This window comes from Argiope bruennichi, chromosome 5 (genome assembly GCF_947563725.1).
Source record: "Argiope bruennichi chromosome 5, qqArgBrue1.1, whole genome shotgun sequence".
Taxonomy (NCBI): domain Eukaryota; kingdom Metazoa; phylum Arthropoda; class Arachnida; order Araneae; family Araneidae; genus Argiope; species Argiope bruennichi.
Window position 1 is genome coordinate 124,148,807 of NC_079155.1, and position 27,463 is coordinate 124,176,269.

At 30.3% G+C, this 27,463-nt stretch overlaps 1 protein-coding gene across 2 annotated transcripts in view; it reads left to right on the forward strand.

Moving 5' to 3' along the window:
- The first annotated feature begins 538 nt into the window (after nt 1–538).
- The window catches only part of LOC129969416 (uncharacterized), a 147,659-nt gene continuing 120,734 nt past the window's right edge, over nt 539–27,463 (forward strand). Inside the window, exon 1 of one of the 2 annotated variants that reach the window (XR_008784508.1) lies at nt 539–682. Coding sequence is in view for 1 of the 2 variants with exons in the window: in XM_056083981.1 (XP_055939956.1) it covers nt 628–682 (55 nt within the window). In the remaining variant the exon portion in view is untranslated. The remainder of the gene's footprint in view (nt 683–27,463) is intronic. The other variant, XM_056083981.1, reaches the window with a different exon arrangement.

Below are 27,463 nucleotides of genomic sequence, written 5' to 3' on the forward strand. Positions count from 1 at the left end.
ACAAAGTCATTCTTCTTTATAACTTTATGATTACTGAAAATTTATAAAGAGCAAAGTAACAAAATATTGTGAAAAAATTGAAAATTTAATAAAGCAATATTTTACCAATACATATCATATTTTCATAAATTCATGATGAAATTGGAGATCTATTTTTTAAATATTTTATCAATCGCTATTCTATTTTCATACATTTCAAAGAATTTATGAATGTACTGATTTGCGCTGCATTGTCTTCTATCTACTTTCAGAAATTTGCGAAGAAATCGGTAATACAATGAAGTACTTCTACTTCCAAAAAGATTTGCTTCACTTCTTTTCAGATCAATATGGAATTATTGAATTTTTAAAGATTTGGTTTCGGATGCTTTATTGGTGTAAAATCTCTAATTGGCAAACTACGCCATTATACGGTTAAAAGTTCCAGACACACAAATAAGTTAAAAACAGCCATAGGATCAAATACAATTGTATCTAACAATGTTTCAAATAAAACGACTGCGTTTCACACTACCAAGATCTAAGCTTTGAATCTCACTACTTCCTCATAATATTGGGACTCTAAACATCAGACGCTACAACTGTTTGACTCTTCACGTGGGCTGCGTGCCAACATATGAAGTGATAATGAAAGTGAGGCTTCAATCCAACTTCTGTTGGAAAAGTGCCTTTGAAAGAGCGAGTAAGTCTTTTATATTTTATAGTGAGAAACATGATTTCTGACACTTTACTAAGTAGTAAGACAAAGCAGTTCTTGCACGTATCTACTTTTACATCAGTTACCTTGTTTAATTTTGAATTGCCAGTCAGCACTTTGTTGAGTTTCAGTTACAGAAACTGTTTCAGTGCTGAGAACATTTTTTTTTGTACGTTTATGATTTAACGTGCACTCCTCGCTTTTTGTGTAGTCATATGGCTTGTATTTATTTAAAATTTATGAATAAACAAAGGTAATCACTTATAAATGTTGATAAATTGAATATTCTTGCAGTTTCAACTATTATTATGTGCAAAAAAATGATCTGATTTCAAAGTAAAGCGATGGTAAATTTGAAAAAAATCTGTTGTCATCCATATGTTCTGAAAATTTTTATTTTCAATAGTTTCCATAAAAATTATGCCATGGAATTTCTATTGAAGGATATCTTTGGATACAAAGTATCAATCTACATCTACATTTTATTTTGATTATATTAATTATTATTAGTTGGAGCTAAAAACGTATGTCCGCAAGTGGCAAGAAAATTAGAAAAAGTTGGCAAATTTTTGAAACATTTTAGTAGATATGTTTTAAAAATGTACTTTTAAAAATATGGAATTATCTTTATGGTTACAAATTTATTTCTATTTTTGACATAATATTACTACAAGCCTACTATTATATCACATCGACAGCATTAATAAAATGGCTTCTCTTCAGTGATAGAAAACTCTCAAACACTTAATATTCTTAATCTTTGAAAACCGGATTTTTTGTCTGAGAGAAATGATTAAAACAGTATCCACAAAGTCAACAAAAAAAATTATTTTGGAATTTATTGTGAACTAATAACGATAGAAATCATTCACATTTTTCTTTCATGTCCTTACACCACCAATAGATAAGAAATGAAGCGAGGGAAATATGCAATAAAACTGATTGATATTTCCCCATCTCTTAATGGAGCTAAACGATATGTTACTTCTTTATAGAATTTCCCTTAATAAAATTGCTATTAAATCTTAAAAATGAGCTTTACCACAAAAAATTCTACAAATGTTGGTCAGTACTGTAGATCAAAGCATTGATATGTAAATGACGCACTATACAATCAAACATTTCTTTTAGAATTTTCACCGTTTAAATGACCTGTTTGAGCTTTTTCTCAGCGAAAATTCGGTAAATTGGAATGGGCTGGAAATTTATAAAGAGAAAAACGATGTATGTTCATCCCAATCACAAAAAGCGGATAACTTTTCGAAATTTTTATTAATGGTTTTGTTTGCTGTACGCAATATTCTCATACATTTTTGTAAAAAAAAATACAATATTTTTGTAAAAAAATTGAAGTTTTTAGAAAAATTCCAAATTTTTTCACAGGTTATTTTAAAATGTAATATGCAGGTTTCAATCAATTTTTACGATACTCATAGAATATGTGACAATGTGTTACCCCAGAATTATTTTTAAATTCGAGATAAAAAAAAAAACATGATTATTCAAGGAAATATAAATGTTTATATAAAACAATTTGCCTCAATAGTAATAGCGTATTTCATTTTCCCTAATTTCAATGGAAGATACATACATCACCTTATATAAAAATTGCAGCTGAATACTATTGAAATTCAAAATGGTATCGACATTGCAGAAGTTGATTTTTAACCATTCTGTAAATGAACCAAAATGACACCGGATTTTCCTTAAATCGATATTTTTTTTTAATTTAATTTTTGAAAAGCTATATTGTATTATATAAAGGTTCGAGTAATGGTAAATGTCCTTGCATATTTCTAAATTAAAAGCACAATTTAAATTTCTGTAAACTATTAATCATAAATAACAATAAAATGTATTAAATTATTCTAATACAATATCAATATCATACTAATCAATACAATATCAATATCATACTAATCAATACAATATCATTCTAATATCAATATCATATGGGATTGAGCCTCGATTTCAGGGCTGTTAGTTGAATTCCTCAGCTCTAGGTGGCAGATTAAGATAAACAAAGCAGCTATCCAGAGTCGTTAGATTGAAAGGGAACCCACACATAAAGATTAAAAAAAATGTTCTTAGCTTAGTTGCCTTACAAATAAGTTTATAAAAATACATAAATTCCGTGAATTATAAAATAATAGGATAATATTAAGGTTGTGTTAATCATAACAGATTAGGTTCGTATCTGTTTCATTAAATCAGTAGGTTCATTATGTTTCATTAGTTCGTTATCATTTATTATCTGTTAGGTTCGTATCTGTTTCATTAGATCAATAGTAGTATTTAATAACACTGAGCGTTTACTTATATATTATTGTGTATAAAAGTATAGTGATAAAAGTTAATAAAATAAAAATTTAACATCAAGTAAATCATTAGCATGTTGATTAATTTAAAAATGTATTGAAATATGAAAATAAATAATGACCAGATTATTAAAAGAGGGGTCTTATAATATACATATGCTAGTGCCGTAAACTCTCTAAATCTTCCACTGCTCAACACTTGCAAAATCAATTCAACTTAGATCACAACATCCTACATCTCTATCAATTTTATTTATAAGAATGGCGTGGAATTCTAACAGAAAATATCAAAAATAAGTGGATAGCCTTCCTCATAGAATGATAGTCGCCGCTGAAGTAAAAGGCGGATCCATTTCATATTCATAAAAAAGGAACAAAGTTATATATAATGTCTAATTTACTGCAATTGAACTTTCGAGTTTAATTTATAAATATGTAAAGGTAATAAGCATATTTTAAATTTTTATATAATTCATTGTGGCTTTTCAAAGAATCAAGATTAAAATACACCAGTCTATAGAAAACTCTTCATGATTTAATCAGCGACTGTTCGACAGTTCGCAGCAATGCCGATAGTTTCGTAAATTTCTAAATTAAATTTTAATAACTTGCCTTATATATCTTACTTTAAAAGTAAGAAAATATAAATATGCTTCGCACACGCGCAATTAAAACATATTTAAGACAAATACTCATACTTCTTTCATGATTCAAATTTTAATATAATCCCGAAATTTGAATAATGTTGTGTATTCTTTCATATATTTCGTACAATTTGGTTGAAAATTCTATTCGTTATAAACAAAGAACCACGTGAGAAAATACTATTTTATTTTAAAAAATAATCTTTTAAAAATCTTCCCGAATATTAGTATAGATTTTTTAAAAATGCTTATATGTATTGTACTTGGAAAGCAAAACTGTCGATAAAAGTTAGGAATTTCTGTCATTTTCATGTGAAATTGGGTGAAAACTCACGTTTTCTTTTTTATGAATTTCTGTTGATGCCTTCAAAACCCTCATGACCGAATTATCATTTGAAACTTATGAGTTGAAACCTATTCTTTGCACGGTCAAAGACTAATTCTTAGAATGTTCTAAAAAAATTCAAAAAACGTATAAACCGAAAGTGTCCTACTGCTTTTGATCATATAGTTTAATCAATCTATCAGAATTAATATCAATCAGAAACTTTTTATAATTACTAATTTTTTTTCAGATAATTATCACATACAATTGAATTTCAATTAAATAGCTTGAGGAATATATTTATTTACAGTACGATTCAAAACATGTATTCAGAAAGTTTGTTAAAAGAAAGATATTTTCATAAATATGTTCGTTTCCTTTTTTCTGAATATTTAATCAGGAGTTTGTGTAATACTAAAAAAAGAACCCGAAATAAGGGAAAATTTTTTGAAAAACAGGGAAAAGTCCTTCATTTTATATATATCAGTCACCGATTGCAATAAATTATCGCGTATTGGATACACCTACGTAAACAAATACTAAATAAATAATGTTCATCAACTTAATCAAGGTCATGAACTTTTAATAAGAAATAGTAAACATTCCAAGAAATATTTACTGTAAAATCAGAAAAAAAAAAAATACATCCTAAAAGTATTGCGTATCAGGATATTGACATAATCATTTTCCCCCATCCAGCTGCATGTTGCAAAATAGTGTTATCAGTAATATCCACAATATTATCCATCAATTTGTCATCGGCTTCTTTCAGATATTTGTGCAAGTATCTTTGTATTGCAATACACAAAGATATCAGAAAAGAGCATTTTCTGAGAAAAATCCCTGGAATTCTAAATCCAGATGATTTGCAATAATTCAAATTCTGTCTTGCTATTGGAGAACCAAAAGCTAACAAGAAAATGCTGCTGAACCCATTCTAGAACCTCTTAAATTAAAACTGGAAATTTCCTTATTAAACATATCCTTCCTTATTATTACATCATCACCTTTCTGAAATTGGTTTAAATATAATTACAGAATACAATTTGATGCGACGATCAATTATTTCCACAGTTATGAAAAGGTGTTTAATGTTTCTACGCATTCATTTAGCAAAATATTAGGATGCCCCATAAGTTTCTTTCCTATTTCTAATATGAAATGAATACACAATATTTACTTTTAAGATATTATTTATTTTGTTATATAAGAACCCTTTTGCTTTATTATCTTCTTCCATCTCTCAGGAAGCCTCATTATGTGGCTTGGACAAGAAATGATCCTCGAGGTGCGCTTTTATTTCGCTGGTGGATTTAAAGCGCTTATCGCGAGGATAATTTTTTTTAGGACAGAAAGAAGTAATAATCAAATGAAGAGAGATCTGGAGAGTGTGCAGGATGCGATAAAACATCCCAATCAAACTGTAAGAGCTTCTCTCTTATGACTAACGCAATATATGGTCCCGCGTTGTCATGACGAAAAACAACGCCTCGTCGGTCCAGTAATTCTGGCCATTATTTTGCTTTCAATGATTCAGTTGAAGACAGCATTTCACAGAATTTATCGTTTCACCTTGTGGAAGGAGCTCGTAGAAGATTACGCCTTTCCAATCCCACCAAATGAATAAAAGAACTTTTTTCGGGTGTAGTAGAGCTCTGGAAAGACTGAAACCGGTGGCATAGACGGCTAACAGATAAGCCTGCATGTTTTCACAAACAGAGCCATTCATAGCGCGGTGAGGAGAAAAAAAACTTTTGGGACACCCTAATATAAAAAATAATGATTAATCTTCATTCATCAATTTGGCGGCTATATCACGACAATACTAGATCTTATTTTCATCGCTATTGCAAAATATTTATTTGACAAAACTTAAATGTGATGTCCTTTTTATACAGCATAGATCTACTTCTGCCTGTTCTCATGCTCGAAAGCGAAACTAGAGGCTAAAGAATCGATTTATCTACGGCGGTTTTGAAGAAAAAAAGTAGAGACATTTTTGAAATAGATGTGAAAAGGAGGTTTTCAACATATATATTCCAGAAATGACTGAAATGAACAGAACTTGTATGAACAGAACAGAAATGGCGCAGGATAGTTTCTTCTAAGGAAGCACTGAAAAAAAAATAGGTACTCTTCCGCAATAAAGTTGAAAACTTTTTCAACAAATAATATTTTTAAATATGCCATGCAAGGAAATATTTTATATATATTTAGTTTGCCTTTAAGCCATCATTTATCTCACCTGTCCGATTTTTTATTTTTCATATTACTAAGAAACAAAATCAAGCTTCTAAAATATTTAAGACATCTTACATATTCGAAAATCAAATTTTTACACAGTTTAAATTCCTATCAGCATCTTTGAAAATTTCTATTTCGAAGCAAGTTCGATCGCTATAATTTTTTTTAACATTTTGTGCAGTATTCGACCGACCTTGCTTTCCTTTCTTTTTTTTACATTTTTTGTATAACTTTACAGCATATTCACAAAAACTATTCAGAACTTTGTTACATACTTGAAGCTCATTTCCAAAATGAAAGATAAACAAAGCAAAACAAAAAATCATTCTGATTAATATAAGTTTAAACTGTTCAGAAGAAAAAAAAGACTGTTTAAACCTAGTTAACGTTTGATCGATGTCTATACAGAACTAAAACCGCAAAAACCACAAAACACCGCAGGAAGATAATTTCAAAACCGCAAATGCGTTTAGTTACAGCATCTGTCACAATGTGTCAGAATGATTTAAATGCCACCACACGAAAGCTGTGAATATCTTAGAAGTCGTGTTGAATCTGACAGCAAGAATATAGAAAACTAATATGTTTCTATATAAATATTTTATTTGAAAATTTGGCAATAGATTATTATAAACTATCAAAAAGATGTAAACTATGTTTTAATTTATTCTTTCATATACGTTTAATTCCTTACTGGTACAATGTGTTTATTTTTTTTAAATTAATTATCCCTTCCCTTCTTCACATGCTTGAGTTTTCATATTTTGTATGCTTTTATACTCTCGATGACCATATACTATTTAAATATTTTAAGAGCTTAAATATCAGTTAATTGTATAATTTAAATTGTGATTTCATATGAGTGACGATACTTGATATTGAATTTAAAATAAATGTTTATTTGATTTTGTTATAAGTATAATGGTTAGTTATAAATTTAAAGACTAAAATATAGGGAACAATTAAAGTGAAAAAACTTTACTTTTTAACCTTCTAATAAAAAAGTGGTTTTAAAATTTTCTTTTTATCAAATTTTTTAAGATTCGCATGGACTGAAGAATGAAGTATTTGTTGAACAAAGTTATTGAAAAAATTATCAAGGCAGTTTTATTTGTTTATTTTAAGGAGAACTCGATTTTGTGAAATTTAAAATAATGCAGTTTAATAAAGAGCATGATGAAATATAAGTTTCAGACTGGAACTAACGGTTGACTGAATAGTTCTAAATCCGCAAATAATTACTGCTACGATCTGAGCAACAATAAACAAAATAGCTGAACTCTCACGAGAGGTCACAATTGGCTTTTGTAGCCTATGGTTTCAAGTAGTATTTATTAAAAATATGCTGTTATTCCGAGCTAAAGTATTAATCATCTCTCTGATCTCCGGTCAAAAATGCGAAAGCAAACTTCTAATTCGTTATTAAAAGAGAAATGGATGTTTGTTAAACAAATCAGATCACATAATCCTTCTTTGTTCAAATACCAAAAATTTATCAATGGCAACGCAGATTTATTTCTTAAATCTGAGAAATTGATTTAAATTGGGAGATTATACAAGGAAAAAAAATCCTATTTCAGAAAATTGAGGAAATCTATTCTGCTTTATGAAATACTTACTCATTTTAACCCTGAAATTTAATAACTGATTTCTATTTGTTATCGGATATTTTCAAAACCTTGCGTGATATTTTTATTTTAATTGCAGAAGATTCAAAATTTCTTTTCTCTCTCTTTGATGTGTGCACTTCATTTGTTTTTGTGATTTATTTTTAGGTGACGATCAAAATACCTTCAGAACTTTATATCGGTATCCTTTTTTTCTTATCTCAGGTGTGACCAATAAATTCTAAACTGCCAAAGGAATTAGCTATTTGTTCATATTTTAGATGCACCCTTTCGGTTTCTCTGTCAATATTCAATTCCCGAGACAAAAATAACGAGCTTCAACGCGATCACGGAAACCGCCTTTTGTTGCCAGCAGTTGCTGGAGATCTCAGTCGAGTTAACGGCTTATAGTTGTCATAGAACCGGGAGCGTTTCCCCAATTTGGCCTCGTCTGGTGCTTGCCACCACGTGCTGCTTATCTGGCAATTTCCATGTCTGCGAGTCCCCGTGTTTTGGATTCGTTCCATCCAGGTAAAGAGTGTCTCGTCACCTTTGCCCAAGGTCAAAGAGTTCTATTTATCGGAAAAATCGTCAGATAAAAATACTCCAGACGGAGCGGAAAAACAGGGGTCTTCCTCTTTCTACCCCCCCTTCCATAAAAGATCGAAGCACTTTCCCTTGCCTGTCTGCTTGAGACCAGAAACGCCTGATTTGGTCGCCATGCCGTCTGGAAAGATCACCCTCCGTTGATTTCTGTTCCAAAAAGACGTAAAAAGACACTCACAGTAGACGGTTAGACAATAACATAAGAAGATGGATGATGAGAGAACTTCGATTGTGTAGCAGTTTCCTCACCGTGAAACTGTAAATTTCTAAGAAATCAGATTTGTCCTTGAATTCTTGATACTCTGGAACCGGGACCATAATCATGGGCGTGGTTTCAGGAGGACAAGAAAATTAAATGAAATCCATTATAGAAATAATATTTAGAAATTCAGAAGTTAGAAATAACTATGAAAAAATTGGAAGTGGTTAAAACTTTTATTATTTAGCTGTTGCTTTTACAATTTTCTTTTTCAGCTTTTTTTCTCTCTTTAATCTGTGAGATTAGCCATAAGTTAATGTTTGCCAAATGTGCGTAGGGCAATTTTTTATAAACAAACTTTTAAAATTGAAATTTAGTTAATCTTTTTACATTATTATTATAAATTATTCACTGTTAAATAAAAAAGATAGAATAATGAAAGACATTTAATGCGAATTTAAGACAATTACTGAATACAATACTCATCCTGAACAAATAGAATTCAGAAATATCCCGTGTATACAAAAACCTTTGTCCCGTAAGTCATTCTGTATATCCACAAGCTTACAAAATTATTTGGAATATCAAAAAGCTAGCGAAATTCAAACAAGCTCACCAAAAGGAAAGCATTTCTCGAGAAATAAAGCTTTTCTGATTAAATAGAAATTAATAATTTAGTACAGAGCGTTTTAAACTTTTTCATTAGCAACTCTTGTTTTAATTATAAAAATTTCCAAAACTCCATTTTTATTTGAAATACTATTTTGTAGTGACTATCAAAATGAATTTTCATTAAAAAAATAATAAATTTAATTTTTAATTTTGATGACCAGCAAATGAGAAATAACTAATACAGAAAGCCTCTCAACAATACAGTGAAATCTTTGAACCCATTAAATTTGTTTCATTATTTTTCTGAAAAGTTTAAGAATTCGAAGTAAAAATTAAATCTGAGTGTTATTTTTTTTCCCCCCAAGACTTTTTCTATACGCTTTATCTTGGAATTCCAAATTTTAAAGGTATTGCTGTTTATCTTCATTTCAAAGTAAGTAATATGATCTGAGAAAGTAAGTGAAAAAGAAGATTTTCCCACCATGTGAAAAATTGTAATTGAAACGCCATTTTATACAAAACAAATTTTCTAGGGTTTTATTTTCTATCCGAAATTTTGCCCCCATTTTTCTAAATCGATGCTTTAAAAAATAGAACGAAAAAATTGTGTTTTGAATGCATAAAATTATTTAAGTCCTCTAAAAAGTATTAAATACTCTAAAGAAATTTTTTTTTCTGTAATGAATTCACCTTGGTGATTTTCATTATTCAAGGCGAATACCTTATAAATCTACTTAAAGACAGCCGAATAGAACAGTCGATTTCAATTAAAAATTTTAATGGAAGGATAATTTTCTATTTAAGTGCTTTTAAACTATCTTTATGTTAACAACTTGAAGCCCTTTTAGAGTTAGAAGTTCAAACCCTTTTAGATTTGGTAATTTCAGACCCTTTTAGAGTTAGTAACTTCCTGGGAGTGTAAAATTTACTCTTTATCCTTTCGTCTGACGTAACTCTAGAGGTGGGCCAACAGGTGCTGTTGTCCTTTTGTATGTAGATGTTCTGTATGTTTGTCCTTCTGTCTTTACTTGGAAGAGCCCTAAAAATATCTCTCTGACTGCTTGAAAATACTACTGTTGAAAGAAGGATTGGTTTTCATGACCAGATTAAAAATAATCTTTAGAGTACTTGGAAAGAAGTAACTGTAGCAACACTTAAATGGAAATGCTTTCTTTCCTTATTGTTGCTTGAATGTATTTGGTGAAGAAAGAGCTGAGTAAATTGTAAATGTGTAGCGAAAAGTTCACGATTTTCAGTAATTATTATGGCAAATTATGGTTTCAAACAGCAATAGTGTTTCAGTTATTCTATATCAGCATAATAGAGAAAGTTGCAAAGTTGATGATATTGACTAATCGTGATTGATTTAGCTTGTATCTTGCTTGGCACATGAACCTGATAAAATAAGTGTAACAGCTTATGTTACTCAAAGCCGCCTTGGAATATCTAGCTATCGACTGAGGTAGAAATTTCATAGTATGTGGGAATACGTAGAAAATCGTTCTTAGAGAATAGTTAGAGGAAACTGAGCCAGAATTCTGTTTCGCTGTGCGGAAACCTCCAAAGAGCAGTCAAATCACTCTACACTTAGTGTAAAGAATAATGCATGTTTAAAAACACAGCCAAAATGGAAAATATGGTCTGCTACTTTAGACTAAAATCCCACAATTATGTCTTATAGTAACCTACTAGGGCTGTGGGGAGCTGTGAAATATGACTGAGTTTTGTTACTTTTAATCCTTTCCTTACTGTCCCGGCTCAACTAAATTCTATACTGGCGAGCCAGTTTCTATTTCAAGCGAGGCTTGCAGAATGTAAAACGAGTATTTACCAAGGATGCATTGGCTTTACATCCTCCTCTTCTTTTGGAATAGAAAGTGGACCGAATTGGTATTGAAAGCATTGTAAATATTTAATTGAAATTCTTAACAATCGTATGTTTTGATTCTTGCCTAAAAATCGTGCAAATATACATTCCATACATCACAATCTTGAAAATTATCTCATTTAGCTTCCTAATAATTTCTGCTGGTCCAAACTTAATCTGTGTGTCTATAAATACAATTAGGCAAAGAAAAGACATACAAATTCTTTAAAAGTTGTATTGCATCTTGATAATATAACTTTCAAACTAGGCATATTCTTTAACAAATTGTGACAGGCATTTTTATGTCTAACAGACATCTATATCCAATCTGCACTCTGAAGCAGTTTCGTGTAACGTAATATAAAACATTGCATACTAAGCTGAAATCTTTCACGTTGAAAGCAGGAAAATCTTCTCATGTCATCAGGGATGTGACTATCTACGCATGCTCAGATCCAGGGCTGCAATTTCTCTTGAATACCAATCAATATTAAGCTACTCGATAATTCTGTGCATCATTTCAAATTTCTCTGACTTAGTAAATACGATAACTGCGAGAAATGTTACCTGTTTCTGAACATGATTAGGAGTACTGTCTCAGGTTTCTACATAAAATAGTAAAAATAATCAAGTTTCAAACAAAACTCCTGAGATCAGGTGCTATGCCGATGAATGGCATGTAAATCATTTTGTGGAAATATTAATTAAAATTATATATATATATATATATATATATATATATATATATATATATATATATATATATATATATATATATATATATATATATATATATATATATATATATATATATATATATATATATATATATATATATATATATATATATATAGGGTTTGCCAGAAATAAGTTACCCACTTCAGAGGGCTCTAAAATGCGTTCTATTGATCCAAATGAGATAAAATTTGAACTACAGATTATTGAGATGATGCGCTTTTACATTTATTAAATAAAAAAAAATAGTACAAAAAGTCACCGTTAGGTGGTGTTGTAATGCACATAAAACCATGTAATATGATTCATAATTGTTAAATAAAGTAAAATTAAAATTGCTCAATATGTCCCACTTCATTTTCAACAATATGCTCGAATCGCATAACTATGTTTTCTATAGATGACCGGAGTGAGTCTGGCGGAATATTAAGAGTATGGCTACGAATCTTGTTTTTCAGATTTGGTAGATATGATGGTCTTTAATGGTAGATATTGGTCTTCAAATAACGCCACAACCAAAAGTCGCAAGGGGGAATGTCCGACGAGAGAGGAGATCTTGCTATTGGGAAATGACGGCTGATAACTCGTGCTTCTTTGGAATGCTGTATTAACAATCGCTTTACACGACGATCAATATGAGGTGGTGCACTATCCAGCATGAAAATGATGCCTTGAAGACATCTACGTTGTAGAAGAGTCGGGATGACAAAATCGTACCGTTATGGTAGCATATCATGGTACTGTTGTCCAATGATAAATGGACAACGGTGACCTGAAGTGGACCTCTGAAAGAATAGATTTGGATTCCACTTGAAGTTATCTTTTCAAAGAAATAAGGTCCAATGATAAATGTAGCTGTAATAACCACATCATACTGTCACTTTTTCAGGATGCAAAGGTTGTTCCTGGATAACGTGAGGAATTTCCTCTGCTCAAATTCGACAATTGTAGGTGTTAACTTGCCTATTGAGGCAAAAGTTGGCCTCATCACTCCACAGAATGTTCCATGGCCAAGTTTTGTTAATCACCATTCGAACAAGGAAATGAAGTGCAAACGTTTCACGGACCTCTAAGACCACGTCCTGCAACAGGTGCACAGACTTGATTTTGTATGGATAGAAATGTAAAATCTGTCGTAGGATTTTTCATGCAGTTCAATACGGCATATCCAGAACACGGGAAAAACTGGCAAACTCACACTATTATGCGGCGACTGACTGCTGGACCTCAACGATTGCAGTTGCAGCAATTTCGACGCTGAAAGACGGGAGTATTTTTCGTCCTCTACCTGGCAGAATGCCAAGTTTTTACACATTTCTGCATCATCTTGCGTAGGGTACCTGCATACATTGGATCTCTTCGTATCTGCTTCATACGACGAAATTTCTTTAGAGCTGCAACGGAGTTTTGTTGGTTCTGGTAGAACAATTTCAACAGTAACGCTTTTTCTTGCACCGTAGGCATGACGAACAGAGAAGAAACTAATGTTCATGTAGAATCCGCCATCTTTTTATCCAAAAAAAAATGGTAATAGACATGCGCTGTAACGCAAATTATGTTTGACATTTTCAATTTATGCAAATAAATGCCATTTGTGTTATAGCGCCTTCTATTGGCGAATTTTTGTATTAATTTTTTTAAATAATAAATGTAAAGCTCATCATCTGAATAATCTGTTGTTCAAATTTTATCTTATTTGGACCAGTAGAACGCATTTTAGATACCTCTGAAGTCTGTAACTTATTTCTTGCTAACCTTGTATATATACAGGGTGTCTCAAAAATCTTGACCGCTGGTTTTATTCCTGAAGTATTGATCATAGACATATACTGTAGATTACAATGTTGCGTGAAAAAAGGTGCAAATTACTATGACATCACTTAAAATTTCCAGGGGATTAAACTTCAAAAAATGTAAAATTTAAATTTTTATAAGGACACCTTACAAAAAAAATTCCCATGAGTAAAATGTGCCGCATCCTCTAATAAGGTCATGTACGAAATTTCAGCATTTTATCGCACAAAGTCTCAAAGATATGAAACAACATAAATGCTGTTTTAAACCACTTTTCGATATCTGGATATGAGTTCGCAAAGGGAAAAAATCATGTCGGATATTCGTGTTTAAGGGATCGTACACAAATTAAAAAAGAAAGTACTGATGGAATAAATACAAAATAATTTTACTATTTATTGGTTCAAAAGTATTAAAAATGTGTAGAAATAATAACTTAAAGGTAAGATTACATAAGGAAAGATTACTTTACTGAAAAATTACTTTTACTTATTTTTTTAAAGTTTAATCCCAGGAAAATTTTAATCGATTTCATATCCTTTTGCACCTTTTTTTTATGCAACTTTGTAATTTACAGTATATGTCTACAATCAATATTTAAGGAATAAAAGCCGCGGTCAAGGTTTCTGAGACACCCTGTATATATAACAAGTTGTCTTTAACAGCAGAATGCTTTCATGCTTTCAATGTGTCTAAAATAAACGATTTTATCCTGTCTTAAAGCTTAAGTCTTTTGACAACAAACTCTGAAGTATATAATCTATTTTCCTATTCGATAATACTCACCCACATGTTGTTAGGCATGTAAAAGAAACTTCAGAATACTTTCGTTGAGATGTGTTTCCCCATCCACCGTATCTACCAAATGTTGTTCCTTCAGATTATTATTTGTTCAGCTCCATGCAGAGCCTCTTTCTAGAGAAAGGTTCAATTCTTTCAAAGGTTCACTCTTTCTAAGTTCTAGTTTAGATCTTTTTTGACTTATCAAGCAAAAACTTTTTTTCTAACAGTTGTTAGGATGTCCGATGGTGTAATGGGAAATAGTGCCATTATCTTGACCTCAGTAATATTCTATGGGCTTAACATAGAAAAGAATTTGATGAGGTGGGAAGTTAAGATCTGGTAGAAAAAAAACAACACTACATGTACAAAAACAGAAATTGACGAGAAGTAGTTCATTCTTCATTTATTTTTCTTCAGGCATTTCTCCTTTAAAATAAAGTGTAATTGCATTAACATTTTATGAAATTCCATGGAAACATAAAGTGGTAAGGCGAAAAACAGAGTTATAGATGAATACTCCGACCAGCCCGAAAGAACACGTAAATATCTGAATGACTGGACCGCCTTAGTAGGAACTAAGGTTGAGTTCTAAGGGCCATCACCGGCCACGATACAACCCCTCCCAAAAGAGGCACGTTATTTCATCTGTAGGAGGTTGCCACCCCACTCTAGTTCTTTATCCACCATTGAAGCGAGAACTGAACCACCATTTCGGATGCTTCTTATTCCCATGTCTGAGGTACCCCTCCCCAGAGAGGCGAACGTTTCCAGAAGGGAACGACGAACATCATAATTTTAAAAACAGAGATGTTTTGGACAAAGTTCTTTTCCGGAAGATACGAGAAAGTAGATATCCGGGTTATTAATATTAATTGTGATTGGTTTTCTATCAGTTTCTAGCTTTGAAACTAAATAGAAAGGTGATTCTATAATACTAGCATGAAAAAGTCGAATTTATTCAAAGTTGTTAACATAATTTTTATTACATGAATATTAATTGGTATTTTGAATATATACGAGAAGCCGAGGGCAAATCATTAAGTAATCGTTGTAAAGTCAGAAAATTGTCATTTTCCTGAAAATTATTTAGTGCAATTACTTCTGACATTAATTGTTTTTTCTCCTTACTTTTTTACATGGAGTAATTCCAACTTGAATGCGGAAGTACCTATAACTATAAAGATCTACTGACTGACATTTTGTCACTGGCATATAGCCATTCTTTCTCAGCTATTAAAAGTCATACTTTATCTCTATGCCTTTGGCTTGTTTGTCCGCCTTCTATCAATGCCATGCAAGCGCATTGAAATATAATTAAAAAGCATAAAAATAAAAGCTTTATTTATCGAAAAACTTTATTAATGTATGAATGGCTATATGTCATGCTATATTACCAATCAATATTAGCAGCATAATAACGTCCAACATATATGAAGGAATGGATGATTACCAAAATCAACACACGTATTGTGGCTAGTTACAAGAAATTGACAATCCATGCAACGATTTTTCCAGAAGGGAAAGCATTTCAATGGCCAATATAGCGAACATACATTTGTTGTACTATTCCCGGAAGCGAGACTTTTCCTCCCGAAATTTTAGGCGCCTTTCCCTCCCGAAATAATAAAAGGATATACTATAATAATTTTAAAAGGCATTCTACTCTAGAATTTCAAAATCCTCCCAGTTGATTGAGAATAACTAAATGATGAAATTTCAATTGATGTTCATTTCAACAGTTTTTGTCATCACTGTATTCCCATATATTTATTATAATTATGTGTGTGTATTTATGTCAATATTCTTTTGAAAGAATTTAGACAAATTTTGGGTTAGTAGGTTCATCTAGAAGGAAGATTATTTAATTTTTCACGTGAATTTGTTCAAATGAAAAAACAATACATAAAATTGGCATATCACATCTCTCACATTTATGTTGCATGTAAAATGATAATGAAGCATATGAAATAAGAGATACGATAAATGAAGATTTATGAAATAAGAGAGTATTTATATCTAATGGTCATGAAATCTTTACATGATTTCATGACCTTTTGAATTCATTTAATGTCAGAATAAATTGCGTTTCAACCATGGGTGTACAGCAACTTATCTTATGTTGTAGATTTATATTGTTATACCTAAAGTCATCACATGTCTTTCGGTATAACTAAAAGTTTTCTGTTTAGTCATGAATATTTTAATTATTTGTCAATAAAAGGAATATCAAAAATTTTAATTTATAGTTTAGTTTTAACGAATAAATTAATTATTTTTAATTAAAATGTAATTAATTTATTTTATTAAATTTGAATTAATTATTTGTAATTAAATTTAATTTTAAATTAATTACAATAAGCAACTTAAAATCAAATTACTTAATTTTTAGTAATTTAATTTTAAATTTTAAGCATATGACATAAATTTTAATAAAACTTAAAAATAATATTTTTGAATATTTTTCTTGAATTACTTATTTTTATTTATGAGGAAATTTAAAACTTTGGTAGAGCAATAGAATAGAATAAAAAATAAAGATGGTAATGTATTTAGAATACCTTGTTGTTTAGAATACCTTGTAAAATACCTTGCTTCCTTCAGAAATTGTGAAGCGAGATCTATACCCTTTATTACTGCACATGCGCAGCAATAGGAAGTAATCTTTTTATAAATTTTCCCTCTTCAAAATCAGGCATATCGGGTTTTTTTCTAAGTATTTTCTAAAATTTAAAAAAGCAAACAAACCCGATTTAAAAAGAATACCATTTGCTCTAAAAAGAAAGCCATTTCCGTTTCTTGATGGATTTAGGCATCACACGCAAAGCTATTTAAATTTTTGATTAAATACTGAAAAAAGTGTGTGGATTGGGGGAGATATGTCACAATTTCGAAGTATCTGTACAAGCAGTACCATGTCAAAATATTTGAAATATGTATGCTCATATGGAAAAAATATTCTCAAAAATATATTATTTCAGTTGATCATGTAATATTCTATATTTTGATTGCTTGATATATATAGTCTGAAATACATCTCTTGAGTTTGTGCAGTCGTGAAATGACAAGAACAAGACATTGGCCGAAAAATGACTCTCCAGTCATTCATAACATTTACACTCAAGAACTTTTCTGCCTATCTATCTTTTATGTATACTCATAATGAAGATGAAAGTGCGTTTGTGTGTATGTGTGTGTTGGCGCTCTGCATGCATCTGACCTAGCATTATCAAACTTTGCATTTATATTGTTTATCTTCCTATTTTTAGTAAATTTTTTAAAAAAATTTTAAGCATATGCACAACAACTTATCTCATTTGTAAAGAAAAACTCATCTCATTTGTAAAGAAAAACTCACGCCGTTGCTACTAATATTTCATACTGCTTTTTTCTGCATTTGTGAACAATATATGAAAAATCTGCTTGTTTTTTTCACGTTGGTTAGGTTTTAGCATAAGGCATACTTTTAATAAATTTTTGGTGTTTTGTTGTATTTAAAATTAAGGTTTAAGTTCAGAGTCAGAAAAATTTTAAAGTGCCTCCACTTTACAAAATTGTTGCTTTTTCAAGTAATGTAATTATACATAAAAATGTAGATAGAAAATTTTGGAAATGCAAAGCGCAATGAGCAACAGATCAGTGCAAGACTTTTGAAACTTTGACTTTGAGTACGTTTATCAAAATTAGAAGTTTAAAAATATTATGCTGAGGAAACAATTGAAATTTTCACCGATCAGTAACCACTAGCCGTCTCTGGCGGTTAAACTGATCGCCAGAGGTAGCTAGCATCACATAAGTTAGAGCGCGCAACGCCCAGATGTACACCCAGCAATTTGGTGGATTCGTCCGATTTTGAAGTGGAAAACCTTGGAGACTAATCTACTACAGACTTGAACAGCACTTAAAAGGAGAAGGAAATGCAATAGAAATCCTTCTACATGAAAATCTAAAAGAATTAGTTGCATGCACGATGCCACGAAATTCAGAGCTGTTTGACTTCGCGAAAGACGTAATTATCTGATATCATAGAAATGGTCGATTCTTAAGGGACATATCTAGTGAGTTAAACATTCCAAAGTTGACAGTGGCTTTTGTGATTAAGAAGCGGAAAGTGAGTGGTGGTTGTCGGAATGTGTTTCGATCCGGCAGACCCAAGAAACTACGAGATAGAGCCCGATGAGTGCTGTCCGAAGAAATTCGGATAAACTGCACCAAACCAACGGCCCATATATTCCAGGAGTTTCAACAAGCAACCGGGACTTGTTCCGATAAATACTATCCGCAAGGAAGATTATTTGCTTGGTTTCTATGGTAGTGCTGTGGACCACAAAATTCTGATTACCGCGCTGCTCAGTTGAGGTGGTGCAAGGCACATCGGTACTGGACCTTAAATGAGTGGAAACAGGTTCTCTGGAGTGATGAAACAAGATTCAATCTCTAACAGTCGGATGACAGAGTCTCGGCTTGGCGTATCCATGGAGAACGCCCTTTGCAGAATGCATTGTGCCTACAATAATGTTTGGTGGAGAAGGAATTATGATCTGGGAATGTTTTTCGTGGTATGGACTGGGACCCTTGATCCCAATTCATGATAAGCTCAACGCCAACTTCACTATTCTGAACAACAATATGCATCTTACTCTGTGGCAGTTTTACTAGTTGGATCATTGTTATTTCAGCATGTCAACACCACTTGTCATATCGTGAAGTCTACCATGGATTGGTATAATGCCAATGGGGTCCACCGACTGGACTGACCTGCCCAGAGTCCAGACTTGAATCTTATAGAAAACGTCTGGGACGAATTGTATTGCCGACCTTCTAAAATCGGTGAAAGGACTTAAATGTCTTCTCCAAGCCGAGTGGAAGAAAATACCACTGTCCAAATTACAAATACTTGTGGGAAGCATGCCCCAGAGGGTTAAGTTTGTAGTTGGCTCAGGTGGAAGCTCTATAAGCTATTCAATAAGTTGTGCTTATCTTTTTTATCACAGGTGTCCAATGGTATTGGTAGAAAGTGTATATTGCAATCTCAGATGAAATTTTATTTCGAATATCAGTTTCCGGATCTAAAGGCGAATGTTTATTAGAAACTTGAAAGAAAAATGTTTGGGAGTTTATTTATTTTTTGCAATAATTTCCTTGAAATTTTAGAATCCTAAAAGAGAAACCTGATCAGCGAAGCTTCATTTCTCTTTCATTGAAAACTAAAAAGAACTGGAAACATGACTGAAACTATCTAAGAAAATCGAATATTAACAAGAAATCATATAAATTTTTTAACGAAACACAGAAGGAATGGAACGTGAAAGAATCTCCTAATCAAACTAAACACGAATAAAATAATTTATAGAAATATCCTAATGGAGCCAAAAAGACAACAGTAAACCTGATAGAAATCTCCCCTAAAAAAACGTGATTGTTGATTACAAGAAGAAATTAATTTCTTATTGAATCTTTTTATATAAATAATAGACATAAAAATTTTATGCCGAATTTACGTGGAATAGATATGATAGCATTTCGAATTTTTACTGTGTCCCCGTCAACTATATATAAGCAACTTTTCCACTATATTTAAAAAATAACTTTATTGTACCAGAGTCATTAAATTTAACTCAGAAATTTTGAAATATAATTAGAAGTTCTGTATGAAATCGAAGTTAATTTCCCCATCGCACTTAACAGTATGCATCTAAGGTTAAGATTAAGATTTATTTAGTACGGATAAACGAGATAAGAGAATCAAAGTACATGAAACGATGTTGCAGTAACTCTTGATTCAACACATGAAATAAAAACCTGCCCCAGTTTTAGCTAATCTTTACATAAATATAGGATAGATATGTGCTTGTTGCAATATTTATTATATTATCTAAGAATAATAAATAGAAAATGTTATTACTTAACTTAATGGAATAGTTATAATTTGAATAAATGCAGATATGGCTTTATGCTACGCTATTTATGAAATATTCTTTGGAAATACCGTGCAAAATAATGGAAATGATTTGTGGTACGTTGTTTATTAACACTTTCCTTTAAAAATCTTTAATGTCATTCAATAAATTTTGAATTCTTTTATCATCAATAAAAATGCTGTCAAAAATATTTAAAACAATAAACTAAAAATGCATATATATTAAAAAAAAATGGAGTAGTTCAAAATCTAACTGTTGCATTGTAGCGGAGTATCTATAAATTTCTTTATTTCAAATTTGTCTATATTCTACTATTTCTTAAATTTTGAAAAATTAATAAGATTTATAAAAAATAATTGCCAAATTGAAATAAAATTGGTATTCTTGAAAAAATAAAATTTTTATTTTTCAAAATAGAAAAAAAAAAAAAATGTTTCTTGTGGGATAAATTGCTTCAAAATTACAGTTAAAAAAAACCTGTAAAACTTTTGTTCATTTTTAATTAATTGATTATTCGATTAACTTTGCACTTTGAAAAGTTGATATTATTTTTTCTTTCTTTTTTTAAGTAACTAGTTTAGAAAGTTTAATGTTTTCTGCTTAATAGTTTAGATGAAATGTGGAATAGAATCGTTTAGAGGAAAGAATGTTCCTCTAAACGATTATCATTGTTCTCTAGCATAAGAAAAATTATTATTTTTATTTATATTAATATTATTGAATATTTAATGATGTTTTTGGATTCATTATCACAACATTTTCTAAAGGCAAGCTAACGAAAAATCGGACCTTCAATCATTTCTTTAAATTTCACATTTTGAAGCATTATCATAAAGCAATTTAAAGAAAAAAGAAGTGTTTGTAATTTTTACCTTTGACTTTGAAACAATCAAAATGAGCTCGAATAAGAGATGATAACTTAAATAAAAATTTAAGTGGACCAGAAAAAATTCAAATTCGAAATATGAAGCGACGAAGAGAAGCATATTGTAAGTGTGATAAATATAGACCAGATTTTGCACGAGCGCCTAGTTAGATTTCATGTTCGTCTATTTTATGTTATATACATGATGTCATTTAATTTGAATTATGAGCTTATCAGGTAACAGAAAAACAAATTGGATTGAAAACAACAATTTAAAAGCTAAAATATAAATCTTTGAGTAGAATACTGTATCAGCTTTAGTTATATGTTTTCCAAGTTATATCTATCTCAAGCATATTCAAGCTATATCTTATGAATTTTGCAATAATTGTGAAGAAAATGAAAGTGAAATTAATGAGTGAATTCGAAAGCAATAAAAAAATTGAAGAATGATAGTTTGATAATAATTTCGAATAAGAAGAAAATATTTTCGAGAGAAATGCAAACTAGAAAAAAAAAATTCATCAAAAAGTAATCATTAAGATTCCTCTGACCTATTATTTCTTTTCCTCAATTGTTTTCCCGCCTTCTGATAATATTTGAAATTAATAAATTTTAAATTAATAATAACATGAAAATAGAAGTAATTAATTCTAGATATTAGAAATATTTTCACTATTAAGGGGACTCTATACTTCCCACCCCCAAATTTGTTTCCACAATCAAATTTTTCAAATTTGGTGATAGATAAATATAAACTATGCAGAAAATTTAATTTTTAAAATAATTTCAGTTTCAAAAGTAACAAATTTTGGATTGTTTAAAAAATACTAATTTTTTTTTTAAAGTGCCTTTTTTCGTACAATTTTCAATATTTTCCCCAAATTTTTTAAAAGGGAACTCACAATACATTTTACAGAATTAGGGATCCGAGTTTTGATATAGATATTAGTTTCTTAGGAAAAAAAAGTTAATCAAAATTTTATGAAATTTTTTAGAAAATATGAAATTTTTCAATTTGAGCATTTTTAGAAAAAATTTTTATGAAAATTTAGGAATTATTTAAAAAAAATAGAAAAATTTTCACTTTTTTTATTCTATAAAATTTTTTTCTTCAAAATATTTATTTATAGTTCTGTTAAACAGATATCTATTACTACACAGCAAAAATTCAGCATTGATATTCAAATGAAATTAGTCATTTTGAAGATAATTATAATAACCAGTGATAGTGAAATTCTATTGAAACGTAAAGTGAAAGCATTAAAACTATAAACAAACAAAGTTACAGTTTCAAACAACTGTTCTGTTTTCTATTTGATGGAAACAAGTAAGCGGCTTGGCTACTTGCACATGAAATATGTTTGATGTAAACACTGGAAGTGGGCGTGGCACCCGATATCGTGTTAGACTCAATAATCCCTTATCTCACTAAATTCTATGTCCAATTGTTTTGAAATTTACCGATTAATAAGTCAAAGGTCAAGGATCATTTTTCACAAAATTGGAAAATCGATATATTCGTAGATTTTTCGCAATTCTTAGGATACGAAGTCCCCTTAAAGTAAGATGAAAGATAATAGACAAGCGGATGAATGAATGTTTATCAAAATTGATTAAGCGTGTAAAAGATAAGAAGGCCTCATAAACTAAATTATTAACCAAACAATCAAATGAATTTAATGTTGTGTTATTCTTATTAAAAGCACCATCTACAGGAGAAAATAAAAAAAATTCTAAACCGTTAATGTTGATGACAGCTATTAAAGATACCTCTTGCTTCAATTTTGTACTATATTTAATAAAAAATAAATTATTGCCAGAATAGAATAAATCATTAAATTTGTTCTCTTCATAAAAAGTTAAAAAAAAAAAGTATGAAATGCAAGCTATTCCAGAAATTGAATGTGTGCTGATTGCAATATAGCTTAAAGATTTGCTGCCCATTATTTTAATCGTAATTTGTTTCCTTTTCTATTATTTTTATTCTATTTTAAGTGCACTGTTTTAAATTGTTAAAGTCATCATAAGCATTTAATATAACATTGTTAGAAATAATATGATTGATGCATTTATTATATTTTCAACCCATATCATATGAGTAATCACATAATCACAAATAAATATTTTTAAACATATATTACATCAGCGTTTCTCAACCTTTCAGTATTAGTGGCCCAATTTTCAATCATAATTTTCATCTCGCCCCCCCCCGCTTACAATAAAAAGTATACAACAATAATGTATATTGAGTATTTTGTATTCTGTTTTTAAATTATTTTTAATTAACTGCCAAATAAAGAGTAAAAGCGAGCCAACATTGGCGAGAAACCACATCTGCTATTTTGAAAAGCGGGCAGTAAACAGATGAAGCAAATGAAAGCGGGGAAAATTTAAATATTATATTTGAAATGAAAGCCAAACAGAGAGATAACGTTAAAAGAATATGAAAGTAGAAAAATTCGTTAATGAAAGTTAACCTAGACGGGGTGAGCTAAATTTAGAAACTGGGAATATATTTTTACGAATATTAAAAGAAATAAAACAGAAGCATGACTAAACAAAAGAGAAAAAAAAGTAATGTTTGTGGAAGAGAATCCACACAACCGATGCCGTCTCGAGCATGCGCAGATGTTTTTTATAGGAAGAAGGAAAATGTTCGATAACGCAAGTTTCGATTCCAGTTAGTCTCATTCGAGCCGATCTTTCTATCGCTATCGAATCTATCGTGAATGTGTATGTTATATATGTTTTCGTGTTAATTGCAATTCACCATATTAAATATTTACGGCAGCAGATTTATGCAGACTCATGGATAAATTTTTAAGCAGAAGTAAGTGAGAATTAGACGACAGTCAAGCATCAACAAGTACACAGACGAGCGTGGTTCCGAAAATAAAATCAAGAAAATATTCTCAAGAATGCTTAAATTTAGGGTTTACCAGTACTGAAGTAAATGAAGAAGAAAGGAACCTGTGTATCATTTGCTCAAAAATGTTGGTCGCAGGCAGCATGAAACCTAATAAACTTAAAAGACATTTGGAAAAGCTTCATAGTGAGTACGTCAGCAAACCCAGAGAATTTTTCGAATTAAAATTAAAATCATATAAAAAGCAAAAACCATTTTTTAAAGAAATTTTGTCTGTGAATAAAAAAAGCTTTAATTGCATCTTACAAAGTTTCAAATAAAATAGACAGATGTAAAAAAAATCTCACACTATTGGTGAAGAGCTTATTTTGCCAGCAGCAATTGAGATTGTAGAAACTATGTTTGGAGATCATTTTTTAAAACAATTGCAGTCCGTATTTGTTTCAAATGATACTGTTGCTCGTCGAATTGGTGATATTGCTGAAGATGTACAGTGTCAGCCTTTCTCGAAGTTGCGTGACAAATTGTTTTCAATACAGCTTGATGAAGCAACAGATAGTAATAAAGATGCTCATTTAATTGCCTATGTTCGATTTTGTGATAATATGTCAGTAGTAGAAGAACTACTTTTCTGCAAACCAATAGAACTTAAAACAACGGCCCTCGCATTATTTTCTATTTTAAATGATTTTATGAACTAGGCAAACATAGAATGGAAAAATTGCGTCACAATATGCACTGATGGTGCTCGTTCAATGTCCGGAAGACTCCAAGGTATACAAGCACTTGTAAAACAAAAATCGCCGAAGTGCGTCTGGACACATTGCATGATCCACGGAGAGGCTTCGACTTCGAAAGAAATGAATCCTGGTCTGAATATTGTGTTAACTACGGTTGTAACCGTAGTAAATTATATAAAAATGAGACCCCCTTTAAATCGAGAATCTTTTCCGCACTTTGTAAAGACATGGGTTCAGTACATTCAGCATTACTATTTTATTGCGAGGCAAGATGGTTATCACGTGGGAAATTTTTGCAACGTGTTTATGAATTAAGAGAAGAAATCGCCATTTTCCTAGAAGAAAACAGACCGGAGGCCGAGAATTTTGCGATGATTTATTTGTGATGAAATTGTGCTACTTGGTCGACATATTCGAGAAATTAAATAACTTGAATCTTCAACTCCAAGGAGCAAATACACATATGTTGGATATGAGTGATAAAGTTAAAGATTTTTGTAGAAAGTCGGAACTGTGGAGCATAAATTTAAAGCAAAGAAATCTAACAATGTTTGCAATTGTGGACGATTGTACTAAAACTTAGAGGGCTGAAGAAGAACATGTAAAAGTTGTTTTTGTAACCACTGAAAATCATTTAGCCATGCTGGCAAAGAATTTTAAAAAAGTATTTTCTTGCTGACGACAAACTGATAGCAAGTTACGAGTGAGTTAGGGATCCATTTCATAAGACTCCTGAAGGACTCTCAATTGATGAAGAAGAAAAATTCATAGACTTCACCACAAGTGACGAAACTAGAAGACAATTTAATAATAAATCACTATTTGAATTTTTAGAGTATGATTTTAATTGCATTAAAAACAAGGGCATTTCACATTCTATTATCATTTTCAACATCCTACCTTTGTGACACTGGATTTTCTGCTGTGGCTACTTTGAAGACAAAATATAGATCTCGGCAGAACTGAGAGTGGCTATTTCTAATATTAAGCCTTTCTTAAAAAAAACTTTGCTCTGCAAGACTGGCCCCAGAAAGTTTCTAATAATTAATAAATTGGTTTTAATTTAGTATGTTTTGATTTAGTAAGTTGTTTCACTTTAATAAGTTATTAAATATGTCGAAATGTTTTTTTTTTCTTCTATGTGTATGTATGCTTACCTTTCAGTCAGTTAATCAATTTTTTTAAGTAATATTTTCTCTTGGATATTCTCGTGCCCCCCTAGGAGGGCGCGCCCCACAGGTTGAGAATCGCTGTATTACATATATGACGCTTTAAATGCATAAAAAGATTCCGCAAGTTCTTATTCAGTTTCCTTAAAGAATAATAATAATAAGACATTGCTACTACTTTTAGAAATTCAATATCTTTTGATACTAGAGAAATTAAAAAAAAAAGAAGAGTTCTTTTAATCAATTTGTGTAGTTTGAAAAGTTGAATTTCTCATTTTTATTAAGATGTAAAACAATTTATTGAGACGTAAATGAAATATTGTAGTGACTAAGTTAAAGCTACGGCTGCATCTGAATTTAATAGGTAAGCATTTATTAAATAGATAAATTCTTAAATATTCAAAGAAGTTTGGTACATATTTTAAAATATATTTTATTTTTTATGCTATGGGAAATTGTTCAGAATTTATTTCTTAATTAAGTTTGGAACTGAAGAAATTAGATGCAATTATTTTTAAAATTAATTTCATCTTTCTTATTTTATTTAAAAGATGGCAGCACGATCTACAAAATTAGAAATTACCAGAAGTTTAAAGTCACGTCAAGCAGAAGAGCAATAGAATTACAATTTTGATTCAAATAAGAGTTTGATATGACATTTGATAGAGAAGAAAAGGAAATATTGCGATACCAAAGCTAAAGGTGCGACCATGTAACAGATATAAGCTTTTAATAAGAAGATAAATTCTTAAATCTTCGTAAAATTTCTATTTATTTTAAAATATTATTTATTTTAAAATAATATTTACATTTCATGCTATGCCAAGTTTCTCAAAATTTACTCATTAATTATAATTTGAATTTGAAGAAATTAGATAATATTATTTTTTAAATAAAACATTTTCTTTCTAAGTTTACAGAAAAGATGGCAGCACTATCTATAAACTTATTAATGACAGAATTTAAATCTCACTCCAAGCAGAACATTAGTAGAATTACAATTTCAGCTAAAGTAAGAGTTTGATGTGATACTTGAGATGCTTAACGATTCTATGAAATTTCTGATTAAAATAATAATGGCTATAAAGAATTTAATTTAAATTCACAATTTTAAATTTCAATAATTTAAACCATGATTTAAGTCATCAAAACCAGTTAAAGTGTTAATTTATCTTCTAAATTTCAAATTTTTAAGTTTAAAAGAAAACTGGCTAAAACATGAAAATCGGGTGCCAGTTTTCCCTCCAAGGAAAAAAAAAAAATTATTCTTAAGCCTTTCAAAACTCGCCAGAAATGGGAAAAAGATACTTATTTGAATTTTGAAAGAACCAGGATACATTTTTCTTTTTTAAATATTTAATAACAGCAATTTGTAGTTTTAGCTATAAGCAGTTAGCTCTTTAAAGAAATTTATTAGTTTATTAAATATAGATTTTATAAAGAGATGGATTCTCATTATTTTTATATTTCC